The 14793-nt window shown below is 61.6% G+C and overlaps 1 protein-coding gene across 18 annotated transcripts in view; it reads left to right on the top strand.

The window, feature by feature from the left end:
• MICAL3 (microtubule associated monooxygenase, calponin and LIM domain containing 3) overlaps nucleotides 1-14793 on the top strand; it is a 150745-nt gene that overhangs the window by 118256 nt on the left and 17696 nt on the right. For 5 of the 18 annotated variants that reach the window (XM_081589948.1, XM_081589945.1, XM_081589941.1 and 2 more), the window contains 9 exons: nucleotides 1200-1395; nucleotides 3387-3625; nucleotides 6813-6950; nucleotides 7846-7908; nucleotides 10718-10831; nucleotides 11246-11383; nucleotides 11469-11551; nucleotides 12287-13994; nucleotides 14384-14478. In XM_081589948.1, coding sequence (XP_081446074.1) covers nucleotides 1200-1395; nucleotides 3387-3625; nucleotides 6813-6950; nucleotides 7846-7908; nucleotides 10718-10831; nucleotides 11246-11383; nucleotides 11469-11551; nucleotides 12287-13994; nucleotides 14384-14478 — 2774 coding nt within the window. Of the gene's footprint in view, nucleotides 1-1199; nucleotides 1404-3386; nucleotides 3626-6812; nucleotides 6951-7845; nucleotides 7909-10717; nucleotides 10832-11245; nucleotides 11384-11468; nucleotides 11552-12286; nucleotides 13995-14383; nucleotides 14479-14793 lie in introns of those variants that run through there. The other 13 variants (XM_081589951.1, XM_081589952.1, XM_081589950.1 and 10 more) reach the window with 8 other exon arrangements.

Genomic DNA, 14793 nt, shown 5'->3' with positions numbered 1-14793 from the left:
ATCACCTAGCTCGTGTGCGGAGTGCTGCCGTGTACATGGCGAACATAGTAGAGGAGGGCAGTGTACGTGGTCACCGGGACGGCCCCTGCGCATGTGTGTGTGTGTGTGTGTGAATATAATCCCCTTCACACGCACAGTAACCCTGGGCACGGGACTGTCCTCATTGAAGATCAGGAAATATACTCTCCGTGTCGTGTGATTTTCCTAAGATCTTTGAGCCAGTTGCTGGTGGGGTCCAGTGTCTCGGCGGGTCTGTGTGACTCTGCGTCCACATGCAGCGTCATGTCACAGTGGGCACAGGCAAGAGTGGTCGGGGGGCCTCTTTTGCCAGAGCGCGGGGTCACAAGGTGTGTCAGAAAGTGAGAGGATGGAGATGGGAGTGGAGGGAGTGTGGTGGTGACATCGGACATCTGAGCCCTTCAGAGTCCAAGTGCCCACTGCAGTCCTCAGAGTCCTTCACAAAGGAATGCTAGAATCTAGAAAGCACTGCCATGGGCCTCCCAGAGTAGCAGCCGACCCAGGCAAGGTCATCAATGATCTTCAGACCGTGGACACAGGGGTGCTGGGAACAGGTATTCCAGGGTCTCCACCCATGACTGCACAAATCTGCTTATTAATTCCAAACAGGAAAGGTCCCTCTACAACACAGAGCTAACAAGCACCAGCTCAACCAAGCTGTCCAGCTGGCATCACCAGGAATGAGGGGGCCTGACTGTTCTGTGTGGGTGCAGTCACCCACATGGGGGAGTCCCACGGAACAAAGAGCCTTTTCCATGAATCTCAACATGAGACAGACAAATGCACGATGCGAGAAGCTCCGCAGCACAGCTTCCCTGGACACCCCCATGGACCAGCCAGATGCAGTGCTCGAACCTCAGCTGGGTCCTGGACAGAGGGGTGGGGGCAGTGGGAGGACTCTCCCCTTGACAGGCTGCTTTCCCTCAGGTCTGGCCTGGCTTCTCCCCTCAACCAGTGTCCACTGTTCCCCAGGCTTTCCTGCAGGGCAGATGAGGGGTCTTCTGTCTTCTGCACCTCCCCCCACATCAGCATCCTCTGGGCTCTGCAGGCCCCAGCCTTGTTGACCGCTGCAGCATCCAGCTCCCCAGCCTCACAGGACGGCTGCCCCTCCTTCCAAGGGAAGGTTCCTTCTGTCGTCCCCATCGCTGACCCTAAAACTTTGCTTCTTGCTTGCCGTGCAGGCCCAAGTGTGAATGGCCTGGAGGAGCCTAGTGTTGCCAAGAGGCTGCGGGGCACCCCGGAAAGGATCGAGCTGGAGAACTACCGACTGTCAGTGCAGCAGGCGGAGGGGCTAGAGGAGGTGCCTGAGGAGACGCAGGCCGAGCACAATCTGAGCAGCGTGCTGGACACGGGGACGGAGGAGGACGCGGCCAGCAGGTCAGCCTGTGGGGACTGCTGCCTGCAGCGGGGGTTGCTGCGGAGCCCTGAGTCAGCCCGTCTGGGTCTGTGTGCTGGCTGTGACACTTGGCAGGCAGGTCGTGTGGCCTCCCTGTCTGTCTCCTGTCTGATGTGCTGTGAGGAGCCTGGCCAGACTTGAAGGGCTGCTCTGAAGGCCCGTGGACTGTGAGGCCTGGGAGGAACTGTCTGTCTCCCTCTGGCCTTCACAGAGGCAGGGGGTGGGCTTGCCTGCTTCTCGTCTCTGGAAGCACGTGGCAAGACCACTCAGAAAGGGACTGAGAGCCTGTAGCTTGTGGCGAGAGGTGAGGGTTGACCTTTCTGCCCAGCTTTTTATGCCGTGTGCATCCCTTGCTCTTCATGGTCCTTGAACTGCCTCAGCTCGAGTGGAACCTCATCATGCTGGCCACCCTCACGACATGGCCCAGGGATGGGCTGCCCTGACCAACCCCCCCACAGAGAACTGCCACCCACAACTGGGGTCCCAGTGTGCTCGGCTCGAAGGAAGGGCAGCCTGGCCTCCCCTCTCCCACCTGAAGTTGTATAAATTGACCTGAGGTTAGAGATGAGCATAGGGGACATTCTTACCCTCATTTCCTGTTTTGGAAGATGTTAAATGACAAGCATGGGATTGCTCAGTGTTGTTAGTTAATAAGAAAGTAAACAAATGAAGTCACAGTGATAAGGCAGAAACCGCAGCTCAGTCAACACTGAAAGCTAATCAGACTCCAGAGGGCATGCGTTCTGTGGTACACAGTCTTAGGTTTTCCTGCTGGAAACTGCTTCCCACCGACCCTCACTCGCTTCAGTTATCGCCACCCTGTCTAGTCCTGGTGTTTGCGTCTTGTCTCCCTCGAGACTGAGGATCTTTTCTGTGGCAGTTTAGTGTTCCCTGCAACATCTGGGAAGGGCATTGTGAGCAGAAGACACTTGGTAAGTTTTAGTGGCACGAATGAATGAATGCACGAATGGAGTAGGATTCACTTGACTGAGCTGAGCAGTGAAGAACCTACTCTTTTCTTCCTGATCTACTGGCTGAACTTCAGTAGCTGCTCAGAAGCATTTGCTGAATGACAGACTGTGAATGGGTAAACAAGCTAGTAGATGGCTGGAGGACCCACGAGTAGCACAGGCGTGGTGAAGTCAAGTACTTCTCCCACTCTACCAGCTCACCCCGACAACCAGGTGTTCACACGCCCTTCCCAGTGTGGACAGGGCTGTCGTGGCAGAGCCGTTTGCCCTGTGAAGGGTTGGGAGAACACAGCCCAGGAGACCACCCTCGCTTCTGACCCAGCGGAAGTGACAGAGTCTCCTGCGTCACCCTTGGGTGGGGTATAATTTTCTAGAAAGACGATGAAACAGAACCCTCTGGAGGGGCTGTGCTCACATCCGTGCTCAGGCAGAGCCACTCTCCTGGTGCTGACGTGTGGCGATACCCTCGGAGCCTCAGGGTTCACATTCCCTCTTGGGGGTAGTTGTAGTTGAGCTCGGGCTCCAGGTCAGCTGACGCTGGGTGACTCAAAGCCTTTGCCCCAAACTGTGTTCTTAGACTCCCAGCCCTGACCGGAGGCCGCAGGAAGTCAGACTTCCCCAGTCAGGCAGGGCACCGAGCTTGGGGTCTCCCTCCCAGACACAGGCAGCTGGGCTGGGCCCTCGGAGCGAGGTGGGGCACGCTTATCCCTGGGAGCGGGCGCCCAGGCCCGGCCCTCAGAGCGAGGTGGGGCACGCTTATCCCCGGGAGCGGGCGCCTGGGCCCTTGAGCAGTGACTGCCTCTCGCAGCGGGCGGGACGCTTGCACAGGCAGCCCGTGCGCCCATCTTGCCCTCTGCTTCCCCCTCTGACCCCGTGCGCTGGCCCCTGAGGCGTCCTCCGTCCCATCCTGCCCCGCAGCGGGCGGCTGCCTTGCCGGCTCCTCTGCCTGTGCCCCTGGCCTCCAGACGTCCCCTCACTGGGTTCTCTGGTTGTTCCCACAGCAGTTCAGAGTCGGAGATGGAGGAAGAGGAGCCCCCGCTGCCCACCTCGGACCTGGGCGGTGTTCCCTGGAAGGAGGCCGTGAGGATCCATGCTCTCCTGAGAGGAAAGAGTGAAGAGGAGCTGGAGGCCTCCAGGAGCTTTGGGGCCGGGGAGGAGGACGAGGAAGACGAGGAGGAGGAGGAGGAGGAGGAGGAGGAAGACGAGGAGGACGAGGAGGACGAGGACGAGTCTAGTGAAGGTCAGAGGACACACTTTCCTCCTGACCCTGACGTCAGGCCGCGGTGTGCAGGGGTGGGTTTCTGTGGCCAGGGACCCGCCAGGGAGAGCTGGATGTGGAGGCGGGCAAGGGCCTCCTGTAGCTCAGGTCGCTCATCTTCCTGTCCTGTTCCAGCTGAGGGAACTTAGCTTTCTGGGGTTCCCTGGTCCTGGGTGTTGGGGGCTGCAGAGCATTGAGGAGAGGGCCCCCGGGCAGGTTCCCCCATGGAGTGGGGACGTTCTGGGAGCCGTGTCCTAGTGGGTCGGTCGGGCTGGCTCTGAGACGCCTCATCGGGCACTCGAGGCGTTGGTCCCGTCCTGTCGGCTGTGTGTGTGAGCCCGAGTGGTGACAAGGAGCTCAGAGGGCCGTTCCCCCGTGCCGGCTTGCCCCGGGTCCGGAGTGGTGAGCAGGGGCCAGGCAGGCAGAAACCAGGGCCCCTGGGGACTCGTGTCTGTTAGGGTTGTGCTCTCTCTTCAGGCGCGTGCTCAGGGGAGGAGAGTGTGATTCCTTGGCCTGGAGCCTGGCCCCTAGGGCTGTTCCTTGACGGCTCTAGGACCTCTGCCCCTCGTGGAGGTCCCTGTGCTCGGCGGCCAGACCCAGTCCAGGGACTGCAGCTCAGTGAGGGCCGGGCGCTGGCCAGGCACTGTGTGAGTTACCGGGGGTCCTTGGAGCGCTGTGTGTCCCCTAGCCGGCGACCCTCACAGAGTAGCATGAGTGAGGCAGGGCTTCCGTGGGCACGTGGGCAGCCCTCTGGCCCAGGTCCTCCTGCAGGCCTCCTTCCCTCCCTCCTTACCACCCGGAGGCCGGGGCGGGGCTCCAGGGCGGCCCTTGGGGCCTGTATACCCTCTCATGGGAGAAGTTGGGGGGAGGCAGCGTCCGAGGTTCCTTCCGCTGCCGGCCTGCCTGCAGAGCCGATGGCCCAGGGTCGGTCTGCGGGGACTGCGAGGGCACAGCCTCTCCTGGAAAATCCCTCGGTGGCTTGTAGCCCAGACACAGCTGAGGGTCAGGGTGCGTCCCCTCTTCCCTCCTGAGACCTGACTTCCTGGACGTGGAAGCAGGGCCGGGCTTTAGCTAGAGAAACCGGGGGTGACTCTTCTCTCTGTCCTCCTCCTGTCTGCCCCCACGGTGCTCCGGCAGAAGGAGAGTACTGGCCCTGGGACAGAGAATGCTTGCAAGGCCAGCTCCTGCCAGGGGAAGAGGACCTGGGTGCAGGTGAAGGTACTCCTGCTGCCTCCGCCCTGCCCCCAGGAGCAGGTCCCACATGAGGAGGGGGCTTTCCTAGCGTGCCCCCTGCTAGAGTGGTAGGAGAGGCAGCCACCCCAGGCCCTCCCGACTGACCCCTCTTGCCCCTTGTTCGCCTGCTGCCTGTCCTCCATCTGGTTAAGACTCCGCTCCTGCTCTGATGCGAGCCGCTCACTTCACATCACAGAGTGCCCAGAACCCCTCCCTGTTCCCAGGCAGTGTGTCCACAGGCCCCCCTGCTGGTGGGACACGGGCAGCTCTGGGGAGAAGCCTCACTGTCTTCCTCTGCTCGCCTGGAAGCTGGAGGAGCGGCCTGCATCTCCTCTTTGACTTGTTGTCCTGGTCCGGAGACGCAGCCCGTTCAGCTTCACCAGGGACCCTCGACCCCGAGAAAGTCCTTAGCAGCCAGCAGCTCCCAGGAGAGCCCACGCCAGCCTGGCCCAACGACCCTGCCCATATCTGGTGGCCTTGTTGGTGGCCTCTGCCTCAAGCACTCTTCCTGTTGCTTGAAAGTTAGGAGGTTGTGGTTCTCGTGGTGAAGCCAGATTGCCCCGTTAGACTGTGGAGAGGCCTTCGGATCAGATGCTGCTGAAAAGCCACCCTCCCTCCTGTGGTGCCCCTCCCCCACGTTGCTGGCTGTTCCGTGTTTGACCCAAGTATATGGTGTGGTCCAAGTACTGACGATTCAGAGCCCACAGGGCAGGCATGCATGTGTGTCCTTGGACGTGAGCAGCAGGGTTTTCACCTGGCTGAGGAGCTGGGTCTGGTGTCCAGGGGGGACCAGAGGAGCCCTAGGGTTAAATCAAGGGAAAGGGCTTTGGCTGCAGAAAAGGCACAGAGGGATTGAATTCTTGCTCTTGTGAGCTCCCTGAGCTGTGGTGGTCTGCAGGACAGACCCTGCCCGCCTCCTCCCTGGCTGTGGCCCCTCTGAGTCCACCCCTGCCTCAGCCCAGCATGGAAGGGGCAGAAGATGACTGAGTCCCAACAGAGTCACGTTGTGCCTGTGTGAGCTGCTGGCTCCTGCAGGATGGCCTGGCCCGTCCACGTCTCTGTCCACGCGGGAAGTGGCAGTGGGCACAGGCTTGATGGCCTTGGAGCCACATGCGTGGGAGGCTGGCCACCAGAGGCCAGTCGTGACCTGTGCTTGGGACCCTTAGAGGCAGTTGAGATGGAAAGAGCGGCAGAGAGGAAGGGGCTCTGCGCTGGAGGGGGAGTAACACTCTTCATGGATGACGGTTAGGCTCCAAGGGGTGGGGTCTCACTGAACGAGTAGGAGTCAGGTGTGTGTGTGTGTGTGCGTGTGTGTGTGCATGTGCGTGCACATGCACTGAGGCTGCAAGGGACGGAGTCACACTGAACGAGTAGGAGTCGGGTGTGTGTGCGTGTGCACATGCACTGAGGCTGCAAGGGGCGGGATCACACTAAACCAGTAGGAGTCAGGTGTGCGTGTGTGTGTGTGCGTGTGTGTGTGTGCGTGTGCGCACGTGCATGTACTGAGGCTCCAAGGGACGGAGTCACACTGAACGAGTAGAAGTTGGGTGAGTCTGCACGTGCCCATGTACTGAGGCTCCAAGAAGCAGGTCACACTGAACAAGTAGGAGTCAGGTGTGTGTGTGTGTGTGTGTGTGCGCGTGTGTGTGTGTGCGCGCGCGCACGCGCATGTACTGAGGCTCCAAGAAGCAGGTCACACTGAACAAGTAGGAGTTGGGGGTGTGTGTGTGTGCGTGCATGCACTGATTCTCAGTTTTTGCCTACTTCTGCTTCACACTGATCCTGGCAAATATGGTAACTTTTCCTCTGTTTCCTGCCCTGTGGTGTCTGCTCCCTCCATCCCTGGACTGTTTACATTCCCCTGTCTTCCTTCCTTCCTTCTTCCCATCCTCTCTCCCTCCCTCACCTTCTCCTCCCCTGGAACCTGGTCCCCTAGTCGGGAGCTCGAGGAGGCTGCAGCAGCTGCTGAACCCGGCCGATCCCCTGGAGATCCAGGCCGACGTGCACTGGACGCATATCCGTGAGAACCAGGAGGAGCGAGCGGCACTGGTGCCCGAGTCCCCCCTTCCCGGAGGTAACTGCTCGGGGTGCAGGGCCCCGGGCGCCTCCGCCCGCTTCCCCTCAGGCTGCAGAGGACTCCTCTGTAGGGCAGGGCCGCCCGGCTCCACACAAGTAACAGCCAGCGAGGCATGTCTGCTTCCTGGTCTCTCGTCAGTGGGGTAAGAGGGGGGCTCTCATCTGACTGGAAACGGGGGTGAACTTGACCTTGGAAGAACTGAGAATCTACTGCCTTTGCCCCGTGTCGCTAGGTAGGGGTCCTCTTTGTCCACTTGCAGGAATGTCCTTGTTCTTCATCATGCTGTGTGTCTGGGTGTGAGTGTGCGTGGACAGAATGGGGTCAAGGGACCATATCTTGGACTAAAATGAAATCTTAAGAAAAGACATTTGTGTCAGGGAGGCCTCTGAAGTAACGTCATTTCCAGCTCTGGGTTTTAGGGGAGGCTCTCTGCATCCCCCAAGAGGATGACAATGACCCTTGTTCTGGCTTCTTTTAAGGAACAAAAGGAAAACCTAGAGAGAGTTGGGGCATCCTTCTCCATGCCCCAACCTTGGCGTGCCCACCTCGGTGTCTTCCCCTCTGTCTCTTGCCCCTTTTGTTTCTGTGTTTGCATTCAGTGCCCACAGGGACCAATGTCTTTAACCACTTTTGCAGCCACGTAAATAACCAGCAGCTCTTTGAGAGCCGAGAGAGAGCCTGCTGCCTGGAGACGCCACTTGGATTCGAGCTGCGTCATCCCCCACACCCCCAACCCCTGTTCTCTCCTCACCCAGCACACGGGGCACCACGGGCCTTGAGCTGTAGCGTCGTCTGTCTTTCCTTCATTGTAGACTCCAGGAGGACCTCGCTGTCCTCACCAGGAACGCTTACTCCCATGTAACTGTGTATTTGTTGTCTGTTTTAAATTCAGTGCCCGGCCTCCCCTCCATCCGCCGCGCAGCAGTACAGGCCTGGCTGGAGTCGGTCTCCGGAGGTAGTCTGGTGATGTTTGTTCTCTGCCCACTCACCGTAACCCTCTCTCGGCAGCCCTGCTGGTACCTTAACACGGGACTCCAGTCCTGCCGCTGGTGCATGCGCGGCAGAGGGTGGGGGCACGTGCATGCCTCACTCAGGCCGCCCGCCCTTGCATGGACCAGACACATACCCCACGCCCTCCTGGGAGGACCCGACGGGAGAGAGCAGGAGTGCAGGCGGCGGGGAAGACAGACACCACTGTTAGTTGAGTTAGGCGAAGGCTAAAGTCGAAGGACCGTGCGTAGCGCTGAGGTTTCAAGTCTGTGAAAGTGAGGGCTGGGCAGAGGCTGGAGGAACCACTGAACAGGAGCATCGCAGCGGGAGGCAGTCAGTACTGGTTGGGGGTAGGGTGGGGGGATTCAGCTGGAGGTGGGGGGCAGGCTGGGTCTGCAGGCTGAGGTGCAGGGCTCTCTGAGCACTTGGACCACAAGGAAGCCGTGAGGCCTCCCTTGTCCTCAGTGAACTGTTCTGGGGGCGTTTCTCAGCCAGGGGCTCTGGTATCCAGGCAGGTCATGTGACTCCATCGTCTGAAGGTCCTGGCCTCGGCTGTGAAGTGCAGAAAGGCCAGGGTGCCGCTGTTGGGTGGGCAGGACAGGAGCCCTCGGCCGCCCCACCAGCCTCTCACCAGCCGCCCAGTGTCCTCAACTCATGAGTCAGGAGGCACCAAGCCATAGGGAGGGCTGCTGGTCTCCTCTCCTAGTTAGTTTTGTTCCCAGGATGGTTGGACGAGTCTGAGGTGTCGGGACGTCCCAGCAGCAGCGGACTAGACCAGAGCCGAGCGTGTCGGCGACGCTCGCTTACGCGTGTGGCTGCTTCTACCCCGCTCCGTCCTGCCCTCGACTAACCCTCAGTTCCTCCCTTAGGCTGTCTCTTTCAGCGCTGCTGCGGCCACATTGAAGCTTCTCGCTATGTTTTGATACGTGTGACAGTCGTTCCTTTCAGGGTACCGCTGAGGACTGTAGATGACTCCCGACCCCACGTCTAGGGCAGGCGTGTGTCTGAGTAGGAGAAGCCCTGGGGCCTTGGGGCCAGGACTGGGATGGGTGGCTCTAGTGCTGTGCCCGGAACGCTGGCCGGCTGGGGGTCTGCATCACGCTTGCTTCCAGCAAACGTGTGAACTTAACCTCTTGAGGCTCGGCCGCTCACAGACAGATTCGAGCACACGTGTGGGCTTGCGGGGCTGGGGGGGCGCCCTCTGTGGGACGGGCCCAGGTTCTGTCCGCATCAGATCCTCTCTGAAAGGGAGCCCTGCAGCGGCCAGCTTGCTGTCCCACAGACAGTGTGGTTTGGGGGCGTTGTTTGCCTTGGGAGGCCCTCCCCTCATGTTTGGTGAGTGCCCAGCAGCACTGTGAGCACATGGATGTCTCAGTCAGTGGGGGTAACCGAGAGGCTTCCCAGCAATGCCATCATCACAAGACGGTGTTCGGGCCCCACCAGCTCTGTGGCTGCTCAGAAGGAGCTGTGTGGGGCTTCACAGCCCTGCCTACCTCACCCACCCCAGATGGATTTTTCTAGCACTCTGTGGAGTGGGTGTGTGTCATCACCTTGTTCTAAATAAGCTGAATGCATGGAAGAGGTGGTGAGAACAAGTCATGGCTTAAGGAAGTGTTTAAAACACCAAGGCCCCTGGGTCACGAGCTGCAGGCCCAGCTCCTAGAGGTGCCCACCTCCAGTGGCCGTCACGGCTATCTCGTCCCCAGCTTCCCTTTTGCTCCGACCCCATGGCCGCTCTTGATCACCACCGGTCACTGCACATCCTGGCCCGTGGGGGATACAGCTTCAAGAGGCCAGGCTGTTGGTCCCTGAGGGTCGAGGCCCCGTGGCCTGGCCTTGGATTTCTGCAGGACTGGACCCTCGGGCCCAGGTACATGCAGGTCAAAGGGCAGCCCCTCTCCTGAAAGGAGACCCTGAGAAGAGCCCCCAGGCACCTCAGCAGGAGGGAAGCAGGTCCTGGCAGCGTAGGCACTCCCAGCCCTGCATCCTGGGCAGCTTCCCGCTGGCCAGCTCTTGCTCGGCCTCTGACTGTCTCTTGCCCGGCCGCTGGTCTGAGCGCTTCGTGTGCAGGGGTGGGGGCTGGTGTGAGTGTGTGAGAGTGTGGGCTGCTTCCTCAGGAGAAATCACACTTTGTCTCATCCTGTGGCATGGAGGAGCTGGTCTTGAGTCCAGAAAGGACCTTTACATGTCCCTCCCCCCTCTCCTGTGTGCCGAAAGAGACGTGTCTGAGTTCTCCCAGCGAGGCCGCAGCCCTGCCCAGCCATCAGAGCACTGCACACAGCCCTGGTCCAGGCTGAACCGTGCATCTGCGAACAGACCCCCAGCTGCCTGGACTTGGTCCCCTCCCTGAGAGGCAGGGCTGGCCACGGCCCCTCGTCTTGTTCCTCAAGGGTCAAGCGGTCGGCGCAGGGCCTGGCTGCTACGTATACCGGGTGTCTGCCGACCTGGGCCTGAGAAGCAGCCTTCTCCCCCTGCCGTCCCCCATTATTCCCAGACTGGCTCTCCCAGCAGCTGCTGGAGGAAGAGGAAGGCCGGCCGGCCCAGGCCGCTCCTCCCCTCCTGCTTGGCCGGGTCCATGTGCTCAGGAGGCCCAGCCCGGCTCCTGCCCTGCTCTCAGCTCCCAGCCCTCTGACTCTGGCCCCAGCCAGCCCTCTCCCTTCTTCCCGCGGTCTGCCCATGGACAGCCCCAAGAACCCAGTGCCACTGTCCATCCCCACTGCCAGTGTGTCTGTCCATCTCTCTCCTGTCCTTCCTTTGACATTTCTGCCTTGCAGTCCCATTCGATGAGGATGACCTGGTGGGAGATGTGGACTCGGAACCAGCAGAGATCGAAGGGGAGGCAACGGAGAATGGGGACGCAGGGGACACTGGCGCTGAGCTGGATGATGGTACGTAGCTGCAGAGCTCTGAGCTCGGAGAAGGAGGAACAGCGCACGTTAAAGTGAAAGTGAGGCGCTCAGAGGAGTGGCCGTTAGGGCTCGTGGTTCCTTCCTCGTTCTGCACTGACCTGAATGGCTGCCATTTCACCCACCCGGTGGACAGGGGCTGTGTTCATTCAGTTATGGGGAGAAACCGAGCAGATGTGGGACTTCCTACAGGGCCTCTAAGGCAGCCGCTGCCTCTGGAGGCTGGAACAATGGGATGATATGGGCAGCCTGGGGAGCAGGGGACCAGCGGGCAGGGCCAGGCTGGGACAGGATGCATGCTGCTGCTGATGTCCTGGCAGCTGGCCTCCAAGGGGGCGGCGCCTGGGGGGGAGCACGGCCTCACTGGAGGGCTGTGCTGCTGCTTCCCTCGGCCAGATCAGCACTGGTCGGACGACATCCCGTCCGAGGCCGACACGGAGCTGCACCGGCCAGTGGTGGGAGCAGAGCTGGAGCTGAGGGTGTCGGACGGCGAGGAAGAGCTACCGCCGGCCTCAGCAGAGCACCCAGAGAGAGGTCTGTGTGCAGCTCCTTCCCGTGGGCTCCCCATCCAGCCAGAGGGGGTGGTTCCTTTTGCAAATCCTGCCTCTTGTTTTCTCAGGTCCCTCCGGAGTCTCCAGCCCCACCCAGTCCCCTGAGGAGCCCACGGGCCTGTCCTCCCCAGCCCACAGCCCTGGGGCACAGGTAAGGGTTTGACCCACTGCCCCCAGTGCTGTTGGAAGCAGGAGTGGCTGGGGCTCTGGCCCCGTCTGGCCCACCATGTCCTGGTCCCACAGAAAGCTGAAACAGCAGGATTTGTGGAATCACTGGTTTGAGTAACAGATTTGTTTCTTCTTAGAGTTATGTTCAAATGACTATGCTTTTCTGAATTAAAAATGCTTGTCTGGGTTACCAGGGGTGTTCACACCACACAGTGCAAGATGCCCCCTAAATAGATAGTAACGCTGTGTCCTGTGGCGCTCGTTTTAGGGGAGACATCTGCAGGGAGGCCAGAGCTGGAGGCCAGGGGCTACTTGATTTGGTCTTTGGGTCCTGAGGAGCCAGGTGACTTGGGTGATCTCCCCTGAGATGAGCCCAGGTGTCGTCAGGAGTGCCTGGAGGCAGAGTGTAACTGACGCTGTTTCCCGCCTCACATCAGAGACCCTGGCAGGCTGGGGCGGGTCGTGGTGTTCTTTGGCTGGTGTCATTTCAGCCCGAAGAACAAGGTGCACTTAGGAGGAACCAAACCTGAAAGCTGCCTGTATGCACTGGGTGAGGGGCTCCGGAGCTGGACAGAGCAGAAGAGGGGGCGTCCTCCTGGCCCTCGACTGTGGCCCCGAGGATGGAGAGGCTGTTTCAGGAAGCTCAGGCCCTCAGTGGGGGAGCGTGCCTGTCACAGCACTGCTTCTGAGTGGCTTCTGTCACCTTGCTTTCCCGCAGAGCGCCCGTACCCCCCTTGCTGCTGTGGCCGCAGGGGTAGGGTCACCTGCTGAGAGCCCTCTGCTGGAGCCCTCAACCCCACCAGGGGAGCCCGAAGCTCGCCCTCCCATCCAATCGCAGCCTGAAGCCAGGACGCCGCCCTCCCCTGCCAGCCCCCAGCGCCAGTCCCCACCCGCCCCACTGCCCATCTGCTCCCAGCCTCAGCCGTCCCCTGAGGCCACCGTGCCATCCCCCACCCTGTCCCCCATCCGCTCCCAGCCCATGCCCGCCAGAACCTCCACCCCTCTGGCCCCACTCCCTGTGAAGAACCAAGGGGTCACCAAGGACACCCTGGGCAGCCCTCTCGCTGAGGATGAGGCCCTGAAACGCAGCGACCTGGTGGCAGAGTTCTGGATGAAGAGTGCTGAGATCCGCCGCAGCCTGGGGCTCACACCCGTGCGCCGAAGCCCAGGGTCTGAGGCTGCCTTCCAGTCCCCGCCCCTGAAGGCCTATCCAGCAGAGAAGGTCCCCCAGAGCGACGGGCTCCGGCTCCTAAAACCCCCACCTGTCCCCAGGAAGCTGGGGCTGCCCGAGGCTGAGGGGGCCCAGCCCTGCCCGCCCACCCCTGTGTCCCCGCCCGACAGGGAGCCGAAGGGCCCCCGGGAGGAGCATAGAGACCTGTCCAGCAGCTCGGGGCTGGGCCTGCAGGGCAGCTCCTCACGCACCAGGACGCCGGGCAGCCAGAGCTTCAACACCTCCGACTCCACCATGCTCACGCCCCCTTCCAGCCCGCCGCCCCCGCCACCTGACGAGGAGCCCGCTACCCTTCACAGGAAGCCAGCCCTGGCAGGGCAGCCTGTGGCCTCGGCACCCCCACCCCCAGCTGCCCATGTGAGGCCCCTGCAGGAGCCCCCACAGTCCCCCCAGGAGGAGGCGCGGAAGTCTTTTGTGGAGAGTGTGGATGAGATCCCCTTCGCGGACGATGTGGAGGACACCTATGACGACAACACATGTGACGACCGCACAGAGGACTCGAGTCTGCAGGAGCCCTTCTTCACACCCCCCTCCCACTGGCCCCACCCCAAGCAGCCCTTGGCTCCGGAGAATGTCCGGGGGCCGGAGAGTGGGTTCCCACTGCAGAAGCGGGGTCTGCCGCTGGTCTCGGCCGAGGCCAAGGAGCTGGCGGCCGAGCGCATGCGGGCCCGGGAGAAGTCGGTGCGGAGCCAGGCGCTGAGGGACGCCATGGCCCGGCAGCTGAGCAGGATGAAGGAGATGGACATAGTGGCTGCAGCCCCTGGGACCCCCAGGACCCCTGCGCCCCGCAGAGCCGCTACCGTGCCCCCCAAGGGCCCCGAGGAGCCTGCCCCAAGGCACGAAGCCACGAGTGAGGAGGTGCTGTCCCCTCCCTCGGACTCGGGGGGCCCGGACGGCTCGGTCACCTCGTCAGAGGGCTCCAGCGGGAAGAGCAAGAAGAGGTCGTCCCTCTTCTCTCCTCGGAGAAGCAAGAAAGAGAAGAAGCCCAAGGGTGAGGGCCGGCCCCTGGAGAGGCCCAGCCCCAGCACTCTGGAGGAAGCGGCCGCCAAGCCCAGGTCTCTGTGGAAGTCCGTCTTCTCCGGGTACAGGAAGGACAAGAAAAAGAAGAGCGACGGCCGGTCCTGCCCCAGCACCCCTTCCAGCGGGACCGCAGTGGACGCCGGCAAGCCCAGGGCATCTCCCGTCTCAAGAGCAGGTTCGGCAGTGCATCCCCACCCCCGCCCTGGGCACAGCTTGGGGTGTAGGCTCTCCCATCCCCACGGTTCCCTCCGAAGATCCCCTGCCTGTGCTGCCCTGCCTCCCCTGGGGTTTCCTAGGGAGGAGGCAGCTAAACTTAGGACGTTCCAAAACAAGCGAGTGGCTGGGCAGGAGCCACAGGATGGCTGTGCTTCCTAGGGAAGGCGCTGCATCTGGACATGGCCTGTTGGTGCATGTGGGCTCCTGCCTAGGTGCGTGTCAGCATTCAAGCCTGTGGCTCTGGGTGCGGGGACAGGACCAAACTGGGGAGAACTACACCTCACCCCCGACCTGGGCCACTGGGGGGGGTGGGCCCGCTGGTCACCATCTGCTCGGCCCCGCCCCCAGAGCTGCGGACCCGGCGACAGCTGAGCTGCTCGGAGGACTCGGACCTCTCCAGTGACGATGTCCTCGAGCGGACCTCTCAGAAGTCCAGAAAAGAGGTGGGTGGGCCGTGACCGTGACTCTGTCCCTTGTTTGGCCCCCACCCCCACCCCCGGACCCCAGCCAGCGCGTAGCTGAACCCTGAGCCTGGTCCGTTTCCAGTGTCCAGGCCAAAACAGACAGGGCGCCTCCTCCAGCCTTTCCCAGTGAGGACCTCACGACAGGAACAGAAGACAGGTGCTCTGAGCCTCAGGGGCTCCCTATTGTGCTTTCCAGGCAGTAGCCTTGGCACTGCCAGTAGTCACACTTTGCACCCACACTCACCGTGCCTGCGAGGCACACCTTTGCAGGAGCAGCTGTTGCCCTGCTGGAGC

Source organism: Giraffa tippelskirchi, chromosome 4, assembly GCF_054371585.1.
Source record: "Giraffa tippelskirchi isolate mGirTip1 chromosome 4, T2T-mGirTip1v1.2.pri, whole genome shotgun sequence".
NCBI lineage: Eukaryota > Metazoa > Chordata > Mammalia > Artiodactyla > Giraffidae > Giraffa > Giraffa tippelskirchi.
The sequence above is the reverse complement of the archived record's forward strand: the minus strand, read 5'-3'. Positions and strand labels throughout refer to the sequence as shown.